At 45.3% G+C, this 21,002-nt stretch overlaps 1 protein-coding gene and 1 pseudogene across 1 annotated transcript; both read left to right on the top strand.

Annotated features, from left to right (window-relative positions):
• The first annotated feature begins 10,052 nt into the window (after positions 1-10,052).
• Positions 10,053-10,996, top strand: LOC118473226 ((+)-neomenthol dehydrogenase-like; annotated as a pseudogene).
• Positions 10,997-15,670: 4,674 nt separating this feature from the next.
• Positions 15,671-16,652, top strand: LOC100286341 (secreted protein). The gene is made up of 2 exons (NM_001159228.1): positions 15,671-16,007; positions 16,093-16,652. The coding sequence occupies exons 1-2, from the start codon at positions 15,716-15,718 to the stop codon at positions 16,551-16,553; spliced, it is 753 nt and encodes a 250-aa protein (NP_001152700.1). The 5' UTR covers positions 15,671-15,715; the 3' UTR covers positions 16,554-16,652.
• Positions 16,653-21,002: the final 4,350 nt, after the last annotated feature.

Genomic DNA, 21,002 nt, shown 5'->3' with positions numbered 1-21,002 from the left:
CTAGCTTATTCCTCAAACCAAACACATCATTAGTGATCGGTGAGTATTGCTAACAATTGATATCAAAGGCAATCATTCCTCGACCGAAAGCATCCATGGTGTCTCCTTCACTAGTCGATACTCAACTCATCCAAGCGCTGGAGCACCAAACATGGGTTATCCTCGCCGAGCTCGATGCCGGTGCTCTAGAGTCTCAGGCGGTGGACTCCGATCAGCACCGCGATGAATTCTCATCAGCCCTCCGCGCAGACGTCGAGGCACATCTCTTGGCGGACGACGCGGATCTCTTGGATCGGATTTACTGGGAGGCCTCTACGGGTACGCGTGACGCAGACTATCTCACAACCTCCTAGTCGTCGAGCCTCGGTTCTGTTTGCGTGTCCGACCTCGCTTGCCCGGATCAATTCGTCGTCGACTCTGCGGTTGCGCTCGCGCACCTCAACCTGCTCATCCACATTGACTTCGGCACCGTCCCTGTTGCAAACTCCGCCGACCCTCGTCATCAGGTAGATCCAGGGACTCCGTTCGCCCCACACCTGCGCGGATTCCAGGTGGTGCCGCCTCTCGACATGACATGGCCTTCGAAGACTGTGACATCAATGAACAGCTCGCCGGAGCCTGTGGCTGCCTCGACAACCTCACCACCACGTCCTGTGAGCTGTGCCCGGTTCACATCTCTTCCCTGGCTTCCTCTCTCCTGTAGGTGCCCGAGGAGGTGGACGTGGTTCCTGCATCGCCCACCAAGTGTTTGATTAATTGCTTCAGCTGCAACTGTGGCTCTGTGTTGCATGATGACATTAAGATTGGAGCTCAAAAGTCTATGAGCGCTATAGGTAGAGAAAATAAGGAAGTTTGATTTGAGTTGAAAACACATGGTTCCAAGAGGAATGGTGAAAGGGAAATGTGCCCTTGGGTCATTTCTAAGTATTTTGGTGATTGAGTGCCAACACAAGTGGTCATGTGTTAATCTATGTCAAATAATGGACAAAGTGCAAATCAAGAGTAAAGGTATGTTTCTAAGACTTAGTACACTGTTTTTAAGACTAATGTATTGTGTCTAAGTGCTAGAAACAGGAAAAGACCAATTTGGAAAAGACTTGGCTGGGCAGCCAAGACTCTGTGCAGTCTGGGTGCACCGGACAATGTCCGGTGCGCCAGGCTGGCTCTGGCGAACTGGCTGCTCTCGGGTTTCGTCGGTGGCGTACGGCTATAAATCACCAGACTGTCCGGTGGTGCACCGGACTGTCCGGTGAGCCAACAGTCGGTCGGGCCAACGGTCGGCCGCGTAATCCGCGCGCGACGCGTGGCAAAGCCAACGGTCAGAAGGGGGCACCGGACAGTGTCCGGTGCGCCAACGACTCTGAATCTCCAACGGTCGGCTGCACCAGAATAGGAAAGAAATCCGCACCGGACAGTGTCCGGCGGTGCACCGGACTGTCAGGTGCACCAGGCGACAGAAGGCAAGAATTGCCTTCCTGGAATGCTCTCAACGACTCCTAGCTGCCTTGGGGCTATAAAAGGGACCCCTAGGCGCATGGAGGAGTACATCAAGCATTCTCTAAGCATTCCTAAGCACCAAGACTCCAATTCCGCGCATTTGATTCTTTGTGATAGCAACTAGAGCTCCATTTGAGTAGAAAACTCTTTGGGTTGTGTTGTGAGCTCGAGTTGTGACTTGTGTGCGTGTTGTGCTCTGATTTTGTGTCTTGTGTGCGTTGCTCATCCCATCCTTACTTCTGTGCTTCTTTGTGAACATCAAATTGTAAGGGCGAGAGGCTCCAAGTTGTGGAGATTCCTCGCAAGCGGGATATAGTAAAGTGAAAGCAAAACACCGTGGTATTCAAGTGGGTCTTTGGACCGCTTGAAAGGGGTTGAGTGCAACCCTCGTCCGTTGGGACGCCACAACGTGGAGTAGGCAAGTGTTGGACTTGGCCGAACCACGAGATAAACCACTGTGCCATATCTGTGTTAATCTCCTTGTGGTTATTGTGTTTTGCAAGAACTCCTCTCTAGCCACTTGGCTTTATTGTGCTAACACCTAATCAAGTTTTGTGGGATTAAGTTTCAAGTTTTTACAGGATCACTTATTCACCCCCCCTCTAGGTGCTCTCAATTGGTATCAAAGTCGTTCTCTTCACGTAAGGGACTAATCGCCCGAAGAGATGGATCCTAAGGGCAAGGGGATGATGGTCAATGATAAGGAGAAGGAGTCCTTCGTCATTGATCCAAAGGATGACAAGCCTACTGACTCGGGCACGAGTCACAAAAGAAAAGACGGGAAGAAGAAGAAAACGAGGCGCATCAAGGAGATCGTCTACTACGACGACAGCGACGAATCCTCTTCTTCCCAAAAGAACGACGACAACGACTACGAGAAAAAGAAGATGGTTAACTCAAATTTTTCCTTTGATTATTCTCGTATTCCGCAAAGTTCCAATACTCATTTGTTTTCCATTCCCCTCGGTAAACCCCCTCACTTTGATGGAGAGGACTACGGATTTTGGAGTCACAAAATGTGTAGCCACTTGTTCTCTCTCCATCCAAGTATATGGGAGAGTAGAAAATGGAATGCATTTTGATAGTACGGATAGTCCCATGTTCATCAATGAACAAATCCATAAAAATGCACAAGCTACTACTGTCCTTTTAGCATCTTTATGCAGGGAAGAATACAATAAGGTGAGCGGCTTGGACAATGCCAAGCAGATCTGGGACACCCTCAAGATATCACATGAGGGAAATGACGTCACCATGCTCACCAAGATGGAGTTGGTGGAGGGCGAACATGGGAGATTTGCCATGATCAGGGGAGAGGAGCCAACCCAAACGTACAACCGGCTCAAGACCCTCATCAACAAAATAAGGAGCTATGGAAGCACACGATGGACGGACCACGACGTCGTCCGCCTACTGCTAAGGTCTTTTACTGTCCTTGATCCACATCTTGTAAACAATATTTGTGAGAATCCTAGGTACACCAAGATGTCGCCCGAAGAAGTACTTGGGAAGTTGGTAAGCGGGCGGATGATGATCAAGGAGGCAAGATACGTCGACGATGCATTGAATGGCCCAATCCACGAGCCTCAAACCATGGCTCTCAAAGCAACAAGGAGCAAGGAGGCGCTACCTAGCAAGGTGGCGCAAGTTGAGGCGGTTGGGCTTAATGAGGAAGAAATGTCCCTCATCATCAAGCGGTTCAAAACGGCGCTAAAGGGTCGCAAGGAGCACCCCAACAAGAACAAGACAAAGGGGAAGTGCTCCTGCTTCAAATGTGGTAAGATTGGTCATTTTATCGCTAATTGTCCCGATAATAATAGTGACCAGGAACAAGATAAGAAGAGGGAAAAGAAGAAAGCTTACAAGAAGGCTAAGGGCGAGGCACACCTTGGCAAGGAGTGGGACTCGGATTGCTCGTCGTCCGACTCCGACAACGAAGGACTCGCTGCATCGGCCTTCAACAAATCATCCCTCTTCCCCAACGAGCGTCACACATGCCTTATGGCGAAGGAGAAGAAGGTATGTACTCGAAACAATACTATTTATGCTTCTTCAAGTGATGATGAGTCTAGTGATGATGATGAAATAGACTATTCTAGTTTATTCAAAGGCTTAGATAGAAATAAAATTGATAAGATCAATGAATTGATTGATGCTTTGAATGATAAGAATAGATTGTTAGAAAAGCAAGAGGATATTTTGTATGAAGAACATGATAAATTTGTAGAGGCACAAAAATCTCTTGCTTTAGAAGTTAAAAGGAATGAAATGCTTTCTTGTGAACTATATACATGCCATGAGTCTATTTCTAACTTAAAGAGTATTAATGATGACTTGAATGCTAAGTTAGAAGTAGCAAATAGATCTAACTCTTGTGTAGAACATGTTGTGATTTGCAATAGGTGTAAAGATTTTAATGTTGATGCGTGTAGTGAACATCTAGTGTCCATTACAAAACTAAATGGTGAAGTGGCTAGTCTTAATGCCCAACTTAAGACTAGCAAGGATGAATTTGACAAACTAAAATTTGCAAGGGATGCCTACACTATTGGTAGACACTCCTCAATTAAAGATGGGCTTGGCTTCAAGAGGGAAGCCAAGAACTTAACTAGTCATAAGGCTCCTATTCCCGCCAAGGAGAAAGGGAAGGCCCCTATGACTAATAGTTGTCAAAAGAACCATGCTTTCATGTACCATGATAGGAAATTTTCTAAAAATGTTCATTATGATAGGAGTTGTAATGCTTACAATTCAAATGCAATGATTGCCTCAAGTTCTTCTATTATGCATAATAGAAATTTGACTAGAAAAAATGTTATGCCTAGAAGAAATGTTGTTCATGTTCCTAGGAAAGTAAACAATGAACCTTCTACAATTTATCATGCTTGCAATGCTGCCTTTGCAATTTGTAGAAAGGATAGAAAGTTGATTGCTAGGAAATTAGGGGCAAAATGCAAGGGAGATAAAACTTGCATTTGGGTCCCTAAGGATATTGTCACTAACCTTGTAGGACCCAACAAGAGTTGGGTACCTAAGACCCAAGCCTAAATTTGCCTTGCAGGTTTATGCATCCGGGGGATCAAGCTGGATTATCGACAGCGGATGCACAAACCACATGACGGGGGAGAAGAAGATGTTCACCTCCTACGTCAAAAACAAAGATTCCCAAGACTCAATCATATTCGGTGACGGGAATTAAGGCAAGGTGAAAGGGTTAGGAAAAATAGCTATTTCATCCGAGCACTCCATTTCCAATGTGTTTTTAGTTGAGTCGCTTGGATATAACTTGTTGTCTGTGAGTCAGCTTTGTAATATGGGATATAACTGCTTATTCACAAATGTAGATGTGTCTGTCTTTAGAAGGAGTGATGGTTCATTAGCTTTTAAGGGTGTATTAGACGGTAAACTCTATTTAGTTGATTTTGCAAAAGAGGAGGTCGGTCTAGATGCATGCTTAATTGCTAAGACTAGCATGGGCTGGCTATGGCATCGCCGCTTAGCACATGTGGGGATGAAGAACCTTCACAAACTTCTAAAGGGAGAACATGTGATAGGTCTAACAAATGTTACTTTCGAAAAAGGTAGACCTTGTGCAGCTTGTCAAGCAGGTAAACAGGTGGGAAACTCTCATCATACCAAAAATGCGATGACCACATCAAGACCTTTGGAGTTGCTTCATATGGACCTCTTCGGACCTGTCGCCTATCTAAGTATTGGAGGAAGTAAGTATGGTCTTGTTATAGTTGATTATTTTTCCCGCTTCACTTGGGTATTCTTTTTGCAGGATAAGTCTGAAACCCAAGGGACCCTCAAGCGCTTCCTAAGGAGAGCTCAAAATGAGTTTGAGCTCAAGGTGAAGAAGATAAGGAGCGACAACGGGTCCGAGTTCAAGAACCTTCAAGTGGAGGAGTACCTTGAGGAGGAAGGGATCAAGCACAAATTCTCCGCTCCCTACACACCATAGCAAAACGGTGTGGTAGAGAGGAAGAACAGGACGCTCATTGACATGGCAAGGACGATGCTTGGAGAGTTCAAGACCCCCGAGCGGTTTTGGTCGGAAGCCGTGAACACGGCTTGCCATGCCATCAACCGGGTCTACCTTCATCGCCTCCTCAAGAAGACTTCGTATGAGCTTCTAACCGGTAACAAACCCAATGTGTCTTACTTTCGTGTATTTGGGAGCAAATGTTATATTCTTGTGAAGAAAGGCAGAAATTCTAAGTTTGCTCCCAAAGCTGTAGAAGGGTTTTTGCTAGGTTATGACTCAAATACAAAGGCGTATAGAGTCTTCAACAAATCATCGGGTTTGGTTGAAGTCTCTAGCGACGTTGTATTTGATGAGACTAATGGCTCTCCAAGAGAGCAAGTTGTTGATCTTGATGATGTAGAAGAAGAAGAGGTTCCAACGGCCATAATACGCACCATGGCGATTGGAGAAGTGAGGCCACGGGAACAAAAGGAGCAAGATCAACCTTCTTCCTCAACAATGGTGCATCCTCCAACTCAAGACGATGAACAGGTTCATCAAGAAGAGGCGTATGATCAAGGGGGAGCACAAGATGATCAAGTTATGTAGGAAGAAGCACCACAAGCCCCTCCAACTCAAGTTCGAGCGACGATTCAAAGGAATCATCCCGTCGACCAGATTTTGGGTGACATTAGCAAGGGAGTAACTACTCGCTCTAGATTAGTTAATTTTTGTGAGCATTACTCTTTTGTCTCCTCTATTGAGCCTTTCAGGGTAGAAGAGGCCTTGCTAGATCCAGACTGGGTGTTGGCCATGCAGGAAGAGCTCAATAACTTCAAGAGAAATGAAGTTTGGACACTGGTGCCTCGTCCTAAGCAAAACGTTGTGGGAACCAAGTGGGTGTTCTGCAACAAACAAGACGAGCACGGAGTGGTGACAAGGAACAAGGCTCGACTTGTGGCAAAAGGTTATGCCCAAGTCGCAGGTTTGGACTTTGAGGAGACTTTTGCTCCTGTGGCTAGGCTAGAGTCCATTCGTATTTTGCTAGCATATGTCACTCACCATTCTTTCAGGCTGTTCCAAATGGATGTGAAGAGCGCTTTCCTCAACGGGCCAATCAAGGAGGAGGTGTACGTGGAGCAACCCCCTGGCTTTGAGGATGAACGGTACCCCGACCACGTGTGTAAGCTCTCTAAGGCGCTCTATAGACTTAAGCAAGCCCCAAGAGCATGGTATTAATGTCTTAGAGACTTTTTAATTGCTTATGCTTTCAAGGTTGGGAAAGCCGATCCAACTTTATTCACTAAGACTTGTGACGGTGACTTATTTGTGTGCCAAATTTATGTCGATGACATAATATTTGGTTCTACTAACCAAAAGTCTTGTGAAGAGTTTAGCAGGGTAATGACTCAAAAATTCGAGATGTCAATGATGGGCGAGTTGAACTACTTCCTTGGGTTCCAAGTGAAGCAACTCAAGGAGACACCTTCATCTCCCAAACGAAGTACACACAAGACTTGCTAAAGTGGTTTGGAATGAAGGACGCCAAGCCCGCGAAGACACCAATGGGAACCGACGGACATGTCAACCTCAACAAAAGGAGGTAATTCTGTTGATCAAAAGGCATACTGGTCTATGATAGGGTCTTTACTTTATTTATGTGCTAGTAGACCGGATATTATGCTTAGCGTATGCATGTGTGCTAGATTTCAATCCGACCCAAGGGAGTGTCACCTTGTGGCCGTTAAGCGAATCCTTAGATATTTAGTCGCTACGCGTTGCTTCGGGATCTGGTATCCAAAGGAGTCTACCTTTGACTTAATTGGATATTCAGACTTCGACTATGCTGGATGTAAGGTCGATAGGAAGAGTACATCGGGGACGTGCCAATTCTTAGGAAGGTCCCTGGTGTCGTGGAGTTCGAAGAAACAAACTTCTGTTGCCCTATCCACCGCTGAGGCTGAGTATGTTGCCGCAGGACAGTGTTGCGCGCAACTACTTTGGATGAGGCAAACCCTGCGGGACTTTGGCTACAATCTGAGCAAAGTCCCACTCCTATGTGATAATGAGAGTGCTATCCGCATGGCGGATAATCCTGTTGAACACAGCCGCACAAAGCACATAGACATCCGGCATCACTTTTTAAGAGACCACAAGCAAAAGGGGGATATTGAAGTGTTTTATGTGAGCACCGAGAACCAGCTAGCCGATATCTTTACCAAGCCTCTAGATGAGTCGACCTTTTGCAGGCTGCGTAGTGAGCTAAATGTCTTAGATTCGCGGAACTTGGATTGATTTATAGCATACATGTGTTTATGCCTCTGATCATGTTCCTCTTTGCATATTGTTGTTTATTTATGGTGTTCAAGTTGTACAAACACTCTCCGGACCTCAAAAGTCCATGTGTGAATGATGCACATATTAAGGGGGAGATGTGCTACAACTTGACCCTTTGAGACTAACCATGTGCTTGAGTTTTCTTAATTTAGTCTCAAAGGAGGTTTGAAAGGGAAAAGGTGGACTTGGACCATGCAAGACTTCCATTGCACTCCGATGAGAGGGTAACTTATTCCAAGTTCATCTCCATGCTCTTATTGCCTTTTTACCCTTAATTGAAGATTTTGGTGAGGCAATGGGGTTCTGGGCCAAGATTGATCCCGTTTTGGTGCTTGATGCCAAAGGGGGAGAAAATAAGGCCAAAGCAACAAATGGATCAGCTACCACTTGAGAATTTTGAAAATAGTAGAATAGAGCTTTTGGTTTGTCAAAAATCGAGCTTTTGGTTTGTCAAAAATCTCTTATTGTCTCTTTTGTCAAAAGATTGACCTCTTATGGGGAGAATGGTTGATTATGGGAAAAGGGGGAGTTTTTGAAATCTTTGATCAATTTCTCCTGGAACAACTCTCTTTATGTCTCAACAAGGGTGTTTGACTTAGAGATAGGAAATTGAGGTTGATTTGCAAAAAAACAAACCAAGTGGTGGCAAAGAATGATCCAAATATGCCAAATTTGAATCAAAACAAAATTGTGTTCTCATTTGCATTGATGTTGCACTTCTTTTAGTTGCTTTTTTGTTGTGTTGGCATAAATCACCAAAAAGGGGGAGATTGAAAGGGAAATGTGCCCTTGGGCCATTTCTAAGTATTTTGGTGATTGAGTGCCAACACAAGTGGTCATGTGTTAATCTATGTCAAATAATGGACAAAGTGCAAATCAAGAGTAAAAGTATGTTTCTAAGACTTAGTACATTGTTTTGAAGTCTAATGTATTGTGTCTAAGTGCTAGAAACAGGAAAAGACCAATTTGGAAAAGACTTGGCTGGGCAGCCAAGACTCTGTGCAGTTTGGGTGCACCGGACTGTCCGGTGGTGCACCGGACAGTGTCCGGTGCGCCAGGCTGGCTCTGGCGAACTGGCTGCTCTCGGGTTTCGTCGGCAGCGTACGACTATAAATCACCGGACTGTCCGGTGGTGCACCGGACTGTCCGGTGAGCCAACAGTCGGTCGGCCACGTAATCCGCGCGCGACGCGTGGCAAAGCCAACGGTCAGAATGGGGCACCGGACTGTCCGGTGAGCACCGGACAGTGTCCGGTGCGCCAACGGCTCTGAATCTCCAACGGTCGGCTGCGCCAGAATAGGAAAGAAATCCGCACCGGACAGTGTCCGGTGGTGCACCGGACTGTCCGGTGCACCAGTCGACAGAAGGCAAGAATTGCCTCCTGGAATGCTCTCAACGGCTCCTAGCTTCCTTGGGGCTATAAAAGGGACCCCTAGGCGCATGGAGGAGTACATCAAGCATTCTCTAAGCATTCCTAAGCACCAAGACTCCAATTCCGCGCATTTGATTCTTTGTGATAGCAACTAGAGCTCCATTTGAGTAGAAAACTCTTTGGGTTGTGTTGTGAGCTCGAGTTGTGACTTGTGTGTGTTGTGCTCTGATTTTGTGTCTTGTGTGCGTTGCTCATCCCATCCTTACTTTTGTGCTTCTTTGTGAACATCAAATTGTAAGGGTGAGAGGCTCCAAGTTGTGGAGATTCCTCGCAAGCGGGATATAGTAAAGTGAAAGCAAAACATCGTGGTATTCAAGTGGGTCTTTGGACCGCTTGAAAGGGGTTGAGTGCAACCCTCGTCCGTTGGGACGCCACAACGTGGAGTAGGCAAGTGTTGGACTTGGCCGAACCACGGGATAAACCACTGTGCCATCTCTGTGTTGATCTCCTTGTGGTTATTGTGTTTTGCAAGAACTCCTCTCTAGCCACTTGGCTTTATTGTGCTAACGCCTAATCAAGTTTTGTGGGATTAAGTTTCAAGTTTTTACAGGATCACCTATTCACCCCCCCCTCTATGTGCTCTCAAATGGTGACCCTGTTATCTTGGCTGTGAATGCTTGTGCCAGTCGCGATCTTCATGACCATGTTGTTGGGGTGTGCTTTGTAGCCCAGGATATGACCGTTCACAAGTTACTCATGGACAATTTTGCTCGGGTTGAGGGAGATTACCAGGCAATCATCTACAACTAGAACCCACTAATTCCTCCAATAAGATTTGGTGCTGGCCAATTTGGGAGGTGCACCGAGTGGAATGCAGCCATGACCAAGCTTACTGGGTCATCCGACAGTGCAGCTAATCTTCTCAAATAAGTATTCCAGAATACCAATGATGAGGCATTCAACTGCCTGAATACCAATTACTATGGATGCAAACGGGTAACAGAAGCTCTTCTTCCACTTCTGAAGCTATCTACATCAAGAGGAGCAAGGATTGTCAATGCCTCCTCACTTGCGTCGGAGCTAAAGAGAATGCCAAATGAGAAGCTGCGAAACGATTTTTAGCAACATTGACATCTGGGACGAGGACCGGATAGAAGCATTACTCAACACATTCTTGGAGGACCTAAGGAGCGGGTGGCTGGAAGAGGTTGGGTGGCCCGTGATGCTACCGGCCTACAGCGTATCGAAAATGGTCATCAATCTATACACCAGGATCATGGCAAGGAGGTATCCGGAGATGCGCATCAACTATGTGCGACCTGGCTTTGTCAAGACGAACATCAACTGGAATCTGGGGGGTCCTGACGCCTGAACAAGGTGCGAGAGGGCCATTCATGCTAGCTCTGCTCCCAGATGATGGACCAACTAGATGGTACATAGATGAAATGGGCGATAAGATGGGCAGCCTATCATTTTTCAAAAAGCTCAAGTATTCATCATCAGTTGAGGGATTTTGTGGTGCACAATTTTCATTTCCTAATATTATGTTGTGCAAGTCTTGGTCACAGGATTTAGCCACCAACACAGAAAGCCATTTACTACCAGAAATGCTAGAAGTGGTCACTGGTTATATTTCTCATGAGCTTCATCTTATGCTTACCTCAATTGGAGTGACACATATGATCGGTTGTGGTAAATATTTGATGGGGGTCATCGGCTTGCTAACTCCATGGGATCCTGGCATAGTGGTCTTCAACCTCAAGTTCCTGATGCTTTGGCTTGAGGGCAAGCCAAATCTTAAGAAGGGGGAATATCAATACTGATGATATGGAAGATGGTGTGGTGGTTGATGTTTCTGTTGGTAGGTCACGTCCGCCACGTGTGCATCATTCGAGCGCTCGTGTGTATGGGCCGGATTGAATAAAGTGACCCGTTGGGCACCTCCATGCGCGAGAATAGTTGGGCCTGGTTTGTGAGCTTGTAAGCAAGCAATACTTATGCACTACCTCATGGAAGGGGCAGGGATTATCGAAAACATGAATAACTATTTTCTCCCTGAATAACATACTCCATCTTTCCCGTGATCTTCCCTTCCTCTTCTCATGTATCTTCCTCCACTCCTACTGTTCTGTTAGTGATCGGTGAGTATTGCTAACAGGTTGTGATGACGAGGACATAGCATCGTCCAATGGTAGCGACGGTGTCCTGGCCACCACCTTAGTGGCGCCGAACAACTTCGAGATGGAGGACTCGTAGCTCTTCACGGCACACGACTTGAAGCTCCCCAACAGCAGCAGGCTCTTCACCGCCTGCCTCATCATGAAGGACAATGAGGCAGGGGCGACCTACTCGGCATGGGGAAGACACGGGCGTGTTGGGGACGTTGCTGCTTGGCTGCTACCCCCTCCTGGTGCGGGGGTGATGCTGATACCGGTCGGTGTTATTGTCGTCGTCGGGAGTCGGGAGATGATCTGCTGGCATGCTTGCTTGATGATGTCGGGATGTCGATGTAGAGATGCGATCGTGGAACCGTCCTCCGATGAATTGTGTTTGGAACTAAATGGTGGTGGCGGCGGAACTGTACACGCGCGAATCCAACTGTCCTCATGATATGCTCGCTGGATTGATTTGACTGTTGGAGTAATCATATATGGATTTTTAGATCTTGGACTCAAACGGCTATATGCGTCTCCTATTTTAGGTCCTACTATTGGAGATGGTCTTAGAAAAACTTTATGAGGCCGTAAAAAGCTCCATGTATCTTAAATCTAAATTCGTTTTAGACTCTTAGGTCTTTTGGTTGTGTTTGGATCGAAGAGATTGGATGAAATTAAATTCCTTCATAATCAAAATTGAATATATGAGGATTTAATCTTCTTTAACCTCTTCAATCCAGACACAATTAAACAAGTCTTTAATAAATTTATACAATAATTAATAATTAATGTATGTGTTTTGTATATATAATTAATATGTGTTATCTAAATTTATTATTATTTATTTGAATATAGATATAAAATAAGAGTTATAACTAATACTAATTTTGGATAGATAGTGTACTTTCTATGCGGTCTTTGCCATGCATTCGAGTTTGACTCGATGTGTTCGTGTGCTATTAAAATCAAATAATCGGAAAAATATCTTACAACTTGTAGTATCTTTGATTCCGTTAGAATAAACAATCACGTCTAGCGGGTCCAGAATTCGGAAGCTGGGTATTCAAAATTTTAGTAAAGTACAACTTTTTTACAGACTAAATTCTAACCTAGTAGCCTTTAGATATATACAATTAATTATATTATCACATAGAAGTAGTTTCATTGCATATAAAATATATAACACATTAATGAGCATACACATTACATAACTAGTAAACTAGATCATAATTTAAGCAACAAAGAATGAGTCATAAGATGATATTGTTCAACACAACATACTAGGTAGCCGATTAGGGTTGTGCAAAGCTGTCGTTGCGAGCGTGGACAGTCGCACCGTATCCTCCTACTCTCGGACGTCAATGCAGAGCTTGCTAACAGATTGATGGGCGACACGGTATGGAAATAAAAAGGTTGATGAAAAGCAAAGTTTTGTTTAAATAGCTATAAACAATATTATTTTATGTTTTTATAATATTTGTGTGTATATACATAGTATAATTTTTTTTTGCTAAAAATAATGGGTATTCAATTGAATACCTTTGCTTCAATTTGGACCTGCCCCTACGTGTTTTCCGTTTTCGTGTCGTGCCGTGCCGCAGCACTGCTGGTCGCAAACACAAACGTGTGAGTAAGTTTGTTTTGCTTTCTCCGTTTTCGTTTTATAAACGATATTTTTACTCAGAATTTATCTAGAGTAAATCAATTTTTAGATTTCATGATCCGTTAGTTTTATTTGTTTTTCCCTAGTTTCTAGCTGTTTATATACTCATTTTTTATACATCATACTTCATACTCTCTCTTTTCTAAAACAATAGTATTCGTTTTAGTTTTTTTATGTCCATATTTAAATGGATAATGATGAGTATAGATACATATATAAAACACATCCATCAAATATTATATAAATCTATTAATTATGTAAAATAAATTTTAATTTAGGACAATAGAGTAATTTATATAGTTTATACAATCATATTTAATACATATATTATTAGAAATGACAAAAGTCATCGCTCTACCTTCTCATTATTTCTTTTATACATCACATTTTAATTATTGATGTAGTGAGTAAAATAATAGTTAACATATTGCTAGAAATAATAAAACACACTGTTATAACTTCTCCATTAGCGGTGAGTATAGTTAAAGTTGAATAAAAGTAGCAAGGTACTTTCTCTTATTCCCTAATTTGTTTGAGGGTTATTTATTTAAGATTATAATCTGCCTATGTTATATAAATTAACTTGTTTTAAATTATTGTCAGTCCAAAATAAGTTATATTATATAATCTGGACAGATTTTAGATAAAATATATATGTACTCTTTTTCTTTAAAATATTTGGCATTTTTATTTAGATATGAAGATTATGGTGGTGATGTAGAGTCAATGTATCATAAGGACCAAAGAAAACCAAACAGAAAGGAGGGCTTAGGTATGAGATTGTTGGCACTAGGCTGGCATCGACATGGTTATATAGACACGCAAGATATGGCTATATCGATGCATACTTCTTGAATTTTTTGCTTTTTAGCCCTATTTTAGGAAAATATTTGCGTTTAGACCTCTAGAATACTTAAATGTAATTTTAGACCCGATACTCGACGCCATAGCCTATGGCGCCGAGCTCTGACGTGGCGCTAACGGCTCCCAGCGGCTAGGGCTGACGTGACGTCGACGCGGTTCCGACACGGCCTCGTAGCTCGGCGCCACAGATCTTGGCGCCGAGCTACGGAGGCCTATAAAACGGTCGCGCTGCTGGCCGAGAAGACCTCATCTCCCCTCAATTCAAAACTTCGTTAAAAGTTGCTATATTCAAAGTTTCGAGTTGCAATACTTCGTAGACCAATGTATGATGTCTCACTAATTCGTTTTGTATATTGGGTTGTAATTTTTCGATTATTAGTTTCCAATGTTGTTACTAGAATATATAGTATAGTTAATATGATGACTACATTTGATTTGATAGTTCGTGTAATCTGATTATAAAGTCTATTAGGTACAAGTGTTAATTATAATCGTTTCTTAGATGAATGACATGTACAGGGAGGCGTTGTGGCAGAAGAGAGGTCGTCCTCGAGAGTTATATCCGGACGTATCTAGTAAGGATGCTCCTGTTTCTCCTGAACTTCCTGTGGCAGACTGACTTGGGTATGTCAATCCAAACATCCAGACATGACTGCTCGCTGCTTCTACCTTTGTGGCGGTTTTAATGTACGTAACTTATGACTTGTGACTTAATATTGTTTACTAGATGTGTAATAATGCTTCATTCCATTGTTTTAGGAGCACCTGAGGTGTTTCTTTTTCCAGTGGATTGACGGTCCTGATAAATTTGACCATCGATATCTTTTTCGCTAATTGATTGTGTGAAAGGACTAGTCATGAGCGTTTTAAGCGTTGGGTACCTCCTCTCCCGAATCCTCCACCAATGACGGATGCGGAGAAGGAGGTAGCAACAGAAAGAAGAATGGACTCGCCGCCTCGATGCGATTGTGGAGACGAAGCACTTCGTGTGTCCGAACATTGATTATGTGAGCCCATCGATGCGCTAAATGTATAAACTTGTTTTTTTTGCAAAAAAATACTAATTTATTCTACTGCAGCCATACGGGTGACGTAAGTGTCATTTCAGAGAGTGGTTGTATGGTCCTTTGTCCCATTGACCAGAGGAGAGGCAAAGGAAAATAAAAAAATGAGTCGGCGGAAGAGTTGAAGTTTGATCCAGTACTCTGCAAATGTGGTATTGAAGCTAAGTATGGATTAGTTCATTCCGAGCTTGGTGTTGGCTATTTTTGTAAATATATGGTAGATTACGATGAGGTAGATATTTATTTATTGTTTGCACCAGCTGTAATGTTACATCCATACTTACTTTTTTTTTGTAGGAGACGAGAAAATGCAGTTGGGAGAGTTACGATGACAAAGCAGAGGTGATGTTTAAGTCCTAGCTCGGCGCCAAGATCTGTGGCGCCAAGCTAGGTGCCACGGTAGCCGACGCGTCAGCAAGCTCGAAGTCGAGCCATGTTAGCTCCGCGTCACAGCTCATGGCGCCGATCTTTAGGGCTAAAATTGCATTTAAGTGTTTTATGGTTTAAACGTAAATATTTCTCGAAAATAGAACTGAAAAAAAAATCGGGCATAATTCTCGCGTCGTTTCCTGTGACCTGTGTGGGCTGGTGGCAATCACCTACTTTTGCTTGGCCATCTGACATCTGTGAGGTTTAGTTGCATGCGAGATGCCACGTTCTTCATCTAGGCGGCACGTGTTGGACGGCTGGCTGGCTCATGAGCCGCGAGCCCGACAATATAAAGCCACGTTCATTCCCGCAGAGCCCGTCACGCAGTTTCTCGCGCCATCTGAAGTCAGCTGGGGCGACGAAGAAATGTCCTCTAGCGATCAAAACCCAGCTGCCACACCCGCGTCGTCGGGCCCCGCCGAGCCCTCGCCGCCGGGCAGGCCAACGGCGGTGTCCTCGCGTGTCCTCGACATGGGCGCGCAGCTGGCGCAGGCGCTGAAGCCGGTGCGGCAGATGAAGCAGCACGCGTGCAGCTTCGCGCTGTACGCCCACGACTTGCACCGCCAGGTGGAGGTCCACCACTTCGTCGCCCGGCTCAACCAGGACGTCCTCCAGTGCGCCGTCTACGACTCCGACAAGCCCTCGGCCCGCCTCATCGGTACGCGCCGCCGCCGCCGCCGCGCGCCCGTTATTACAGGATTATTACAGCTGCGTGACTGCGTTCCGTCCCCTCACGTACGCAGGCGTGGAGTACATCGTCTCCGACACCATCTTCGAGGGCCTGGCCCCGGACGAGCAGAGGCTGTGGCACTCGCACGCGTACGAGGTGAAGGCCGGGCTGTGGACCGACGTCGGCGTGCCGGAGGCGCTGCAGAGCTCGGAGATGGCGAGCCTCGCAAGGACGTACGGCAAGTTCTGGTGCACCTGGCAGGCGGACCGCGGCGACGCGCTGCCCCTCGGCGCGCCGGCGCTCATGGTGTCGCCGCAGGCCGCCGAGCCCGGCCGCGTGCGCGGCGAGCTGGTGCGCGGCCGTGACGAGAGGTACGGGATCGACAGCTCGGCAGGGGGGCTCAAGGCGGCGAGGGTGGAGATGGACGAGCCGGAGTGGATCAACCCGAACGCCGACTACTGGCGGCTGCACGGCAAGGGGTTCGCGGTAGACGTCGTCCCGGCCGAGATGAAGCGACACGCGCCCTTCCCGTGAGCTGCCGGTCTTCTTGTTGTGACACGTCCGTAAGGAGCATAAAGATCGTTCTTGTATCCAGAGGCGTATTTTGAAGAAGAAGAAAAAGAGCTTGTGTTGCGTGCCTGCTGTTGCTTCTCTGTTTGCAGCTGCAGTCTAAAAAGAGCACCTGCGTGGCTGCGTCAACCCCGATTTTAGCTATTGGCTTTGATTAATCTACCACTCGTCGTCGTCGATTATAGGTGTCAAAAGAAAAGGAAACTAAAGAGTTAATCTTGCGATAATTTTAAGAATCTTATGCAAGAAAAAAAGAACCAGAAGACAACTTCGACCTCAAGAAGCAAGAAAACTGCTTATGAGAAATTGTTTTGCTAGCAGGTGACTTGGGGAAAGGAAGCAAAGGTTTCATCAACATTTTAGCTATCGACTTATCATTTTTTAAAAGAAACGATAGTACTCACAGAGCAAAGGTACAAGCAAGAAAACAGGATGAGATCCTCTCTCGCCTCTGTTGAACCCTCATCTCCCACTTTAGGCCTTAGTCCCCTGTTGGTAGGTCCATGTACTCGGGAACGGGTCTTAGTACTCGGGAAAGAGACACGTGGTCAAACGGGTCCAAGTATGAACGAGTCCTAGTACTCGGAAAAGAGACACGTGGTCAAACGGGTCCAAATATACGAGAAAGAGGGGAGGTTCCAAGTATACGAGGAAGAGGGACACAAGTATACGAGGAAGAGGGACACGGGAAAGAGTCTGTTGAACCCTCATCTCCCACTTTAGGCCTTAGTCCCTTGTTGGTAGGTCCATGTACTCGGGAACGGGTCCTAGTACTCGGGAAAGAGACACGTGGTCAAACGGGTTCAAGTATACGAGAAAGAGGGTTCCAAGTATACGAGAAAGAGGGACACGGGAAAGAGTCTGTTGAACCCTCATCTCCCACTTTAGGCCTTAGTTCCCTGTTGGTAGGTCCATGTACTCGGGAACGGGTCCTAGTACTCGGGAAAGAGACACGTGGTCAAACGGGTCCAAGTATACGAGAAAGAGGGTTCCAAGTATACGAGAAAGAGGGACACGAGAAAGAGTCTGTTGAACCCTCATCTCCCACTTTAGGCCTTAGTCCCCTGTTGGTAGTTCCATGTACTCGGGAACGGGTCCTAGTACTCGGGAAAGAGACACGTGGTCAAACGGGTCCAAGTATACGAGAAAGATGGTTCCAAGTATACGAGAAAGAGGGACACGAGAAAGAGTCAACAAAACAGTAGGTATGAAATTGTAACGGTGCTCAACAAAACAAATAGGTATAAAACTGTAATGTCCTCCGAATTTTTTGCATTTTGATCCTTTCTCGGGAAAAAACACGTTTAGACCAGTCATAACCTTATGACGCCGAGGTAACACAGCTTGGCGCCATAAGCTATGGCGCCGAGGTACGTGCTGCGTCATTGACGTGGTACCGAGCTCGACGCTAAGATTTATGGCGCCAAGCTCTCATGTGTAACCGTAAAGGTTGTCTAGCTCAATTGATAGAGAGCCAGACTCTTGAACTTGTGGTTGTGGGTTCGAGCTTATAGTTGAGTGTTCAATACTTTTATCTTTAACACTGATTTATTTTTTGTTTTTTAAATTTTTTGTTTATATCGTTGATTTATCTGTCCAGATTTTTTTATTTTTGTGACTGATTTGTTTATTCATTCAGATATTTTTTTTGTTTTTGTTTTTATTTTTTGTGACTGATTTGCCTCTTTCTACCGTACTGAATAAATGCCATCAGATTTATCATACAATGCATCTTCTTAGCATATCAAATCAGCGTTATAAATATTTGTTTACAGATTTTTTTTCTTGTAGACTAGGCCGAGTATTTTTTTTCTTACAACACGGCACAAAGAGAAAAGTGGAAATCAGAAAAGAAAAAAAGCATGAAAAGGTAGCAGAGTATGCATTGCTAGGTAGGGTCTCAGTCGGTCCAACCAGTCTCCAAATGCGTACGAGATGCTCTGTTCACGGTGGGCCGGTGGGGGGCTCGGCGGCTCGGCGCGGCGAGGACGAACAGACTCGCTCATCACTCGTCATCAGTGATCAGCTGGGCTCATCACATCAGTGATCAGCTGGGCTCATCACTCGTCGCTTAACTGAAGAAAAAAAAACTTGACGAAGTTGTATAAGTATTTGTTGGGCTCATTGAATTGAACTCCCTTGGATTTGAAGCAAACCCAACAGAGAAATTTACTAGCAAATAAAAGTCCTTGGATTTGATACATGACACAGTGTGACACGGTACATGCACACACGATCGAGTTCCAAGTTAGCTAGGACTAGGTACGATCGAGCGAATAGGACGCTTAGACTGGTCTACGCCTCCAGCTAGCAAAGGCTGTAAACTAACCCACTGTTTAGCCGCTGATCTGGTCTACGCCCCCAGGTTTGGCAAGGAACAGAAGATGGTACGTACATGCCTCCTCCACCATACCCTCTCCGATGATCATCTTGGGGCAAAAAAAAATCTGGACGAGAAATAAATTTGGACGGACAAATCAGCGACATAAACGAAAAATCTGGAAAGAAAAAATCAGTGACAAAGACAAAAAGAATTGAACGTCTACCATAGGGCTTGAACTCAAATCAGTGACAAAGACAAAAAGAATTGAATGTCTACCATAGGGCTTGAACCCAAGACCACAAGGTTGTGGTTATATATCCGAGCTCAGCGCCATAGATCTTGGCGCCGAGCTCGGTGCCACGTCGGTGCCACGACGACTGGGTTGTGCCAGCGCAGCACGTACCTCAGCGCTATAGCTTATGGCGCTGAGCTGTATTACCTCGGTGCCATAGTGAGAGCACCTAGAGGGGGGTGAATAGGTGATCCTGTGATAGTTAAAACTTAAGCCACAAAACTTGGTTAAGTGTTAGCATAATAATCACCAAGTGGATAAAGAGGAGTCTCAACAAAACACAATAACCACAAAGATATCAATCACAGAGATGGCACAGTGGTTATCCCGTGGTTCGGCCAAGACCAACGCTTGCCTACTCCACGTTGTGGCGTCCCAACGGACGAGGATTGCAATCAACCCCTCTCAAGCGGTCCAAAGACCCAGTTGAATACCACGGTATCTTGCTTTGCTTTTCTTAATCCCGTTTGCGAGGAATCTCCACAACTTGGAGCCTCTCGCCCTTACACTTGAAGTTCACAAAGAAGCACGGAGCAAGGGAGGGATTAGCAACTCACACAAGACACAAAGATCACAGCAAATACGCACACACAAGACCCAGACTTAAGCTCGAAAGACTAGCACACTAGAACGGAGCTCAAATCACTAGAATGTCGAACAAGTGCGCAGGAATGAAGTATGAGTGATCAAGAGTGCTCAAGGAATGCTTGGTTATCTCCTCCATGCGCCTAGGGGTCCCTTTTATAGCCCCAAGGCAGCTAGGAGCCGTTGAGAGCAATTTGGGAAGGCCATTCTTGCCTTCTGTCGCGTGGCGCACCGGACAGTCCGGTGCACACCGGACACTGTCTGGTGCCCGATTTCTTTCCTTTTATGGCGAAACCGACCGTTGGCAGCCTTGGAGCCGTTGGCGCACCGGACATGTCCGGTGCACACCGGACAGTCCGGTGCCCCCTTCTAGCCGTTGGCTCGGCCACGTGTCCCGCGCAGATCGCGCGGCCGACCGTTGGCCCGGCCGACCGTTGGCTCACCGGATAGTCCGGTGCACACCGGACAGTCCGGTGAATTATAGCCGTACGTCGCCGGTGAATTCCCGAGAGCGGCCAGTTCGCTCGAGCCAGCATGGCGCACCGGACACTGTCCGGTGCACCACCGGACAGTCTGGTGCCCCCAGACTGAGCAGACTTTGGCTGAACAAAGCCATCTCATTTCCAATTCGATTTTTCCTGTTTCCAGCACTTAGACACAATACATTAGTCCATAAAATAATGTACTAAGTCTAGAAACATACCTTTTGACATGGTTTGCACTTTGTCCACCACTTTGCATATATTAACACTTAAGCACTTGTGTTGGACACTAAATCACCAAAACACTTAGAAATGGCCCAAGGGCACATTTCCCTTTCAATCTCCCCCTTTTTGGTGATTTATGCCAACACAACATAAAGCAACTAGAGCAAGTGCAATATCACTGCAAATGAAAACTCAAATTTGTTTTGAATCAAATTTGGCATATATGGATCATTCTTTGCCACCACTTGGTTTGTTTTTGCAAATCGAACTCAAATTTCTATCTCAAAGTTAAACACACTTGTTAAGACATGAAGAGAGTCGTTCCAAGAGAAATTGATTCAAGATTTCAAAAACTCCCCCTTTTTCCCATAATCAGCACTTCTCCCCACAAGGGGCCGACTTTTGACAAGAGAGACAATAAAAAAGTTTTGACAAACCAAAAGCTCTATTCTACTATTTTCAAAATTCTCAAGCGGTAGCTGATCCATTTATTGCTTTGGCCTTTA

Source organism: Zea mays, chromosome 8 (genome assembly GCF_902167145.1).
Source record: "Zea mays cultivar B73 chromosome 8, Zm-B73-REFERENCE-NAM-5.0, whole genome shotgun sequence".
In the NCBI taxonomy this organism is placed as follows: Eukaryota; Viridiplantae; Streptophyta; class Magnoliopsida; order Poales; family Poaceae; genus Zea; species Zea mays.
The sequence above is the reverse complement of the archived record's forward strand: the minus strand, read 5'-3'. Positions and strand labels throughout refer to the sequence as shown.

Coding starts and splice junctions, on each gene's coding strand:
- LOC100286341 (NM_001159228.1), top strand. CDS start 15,716: ATGTCCTCTAGCGATCAAAACCCAGCTGCCACACCCGCGTCGTCGGGC. Junction 16,008..16,092: donor GCCCTCGGCCCGCCTCATCG/GTACGCGCCGCC, acceptor TCACGTACGCAG/GCGTGGAGTACATCGTCTCC.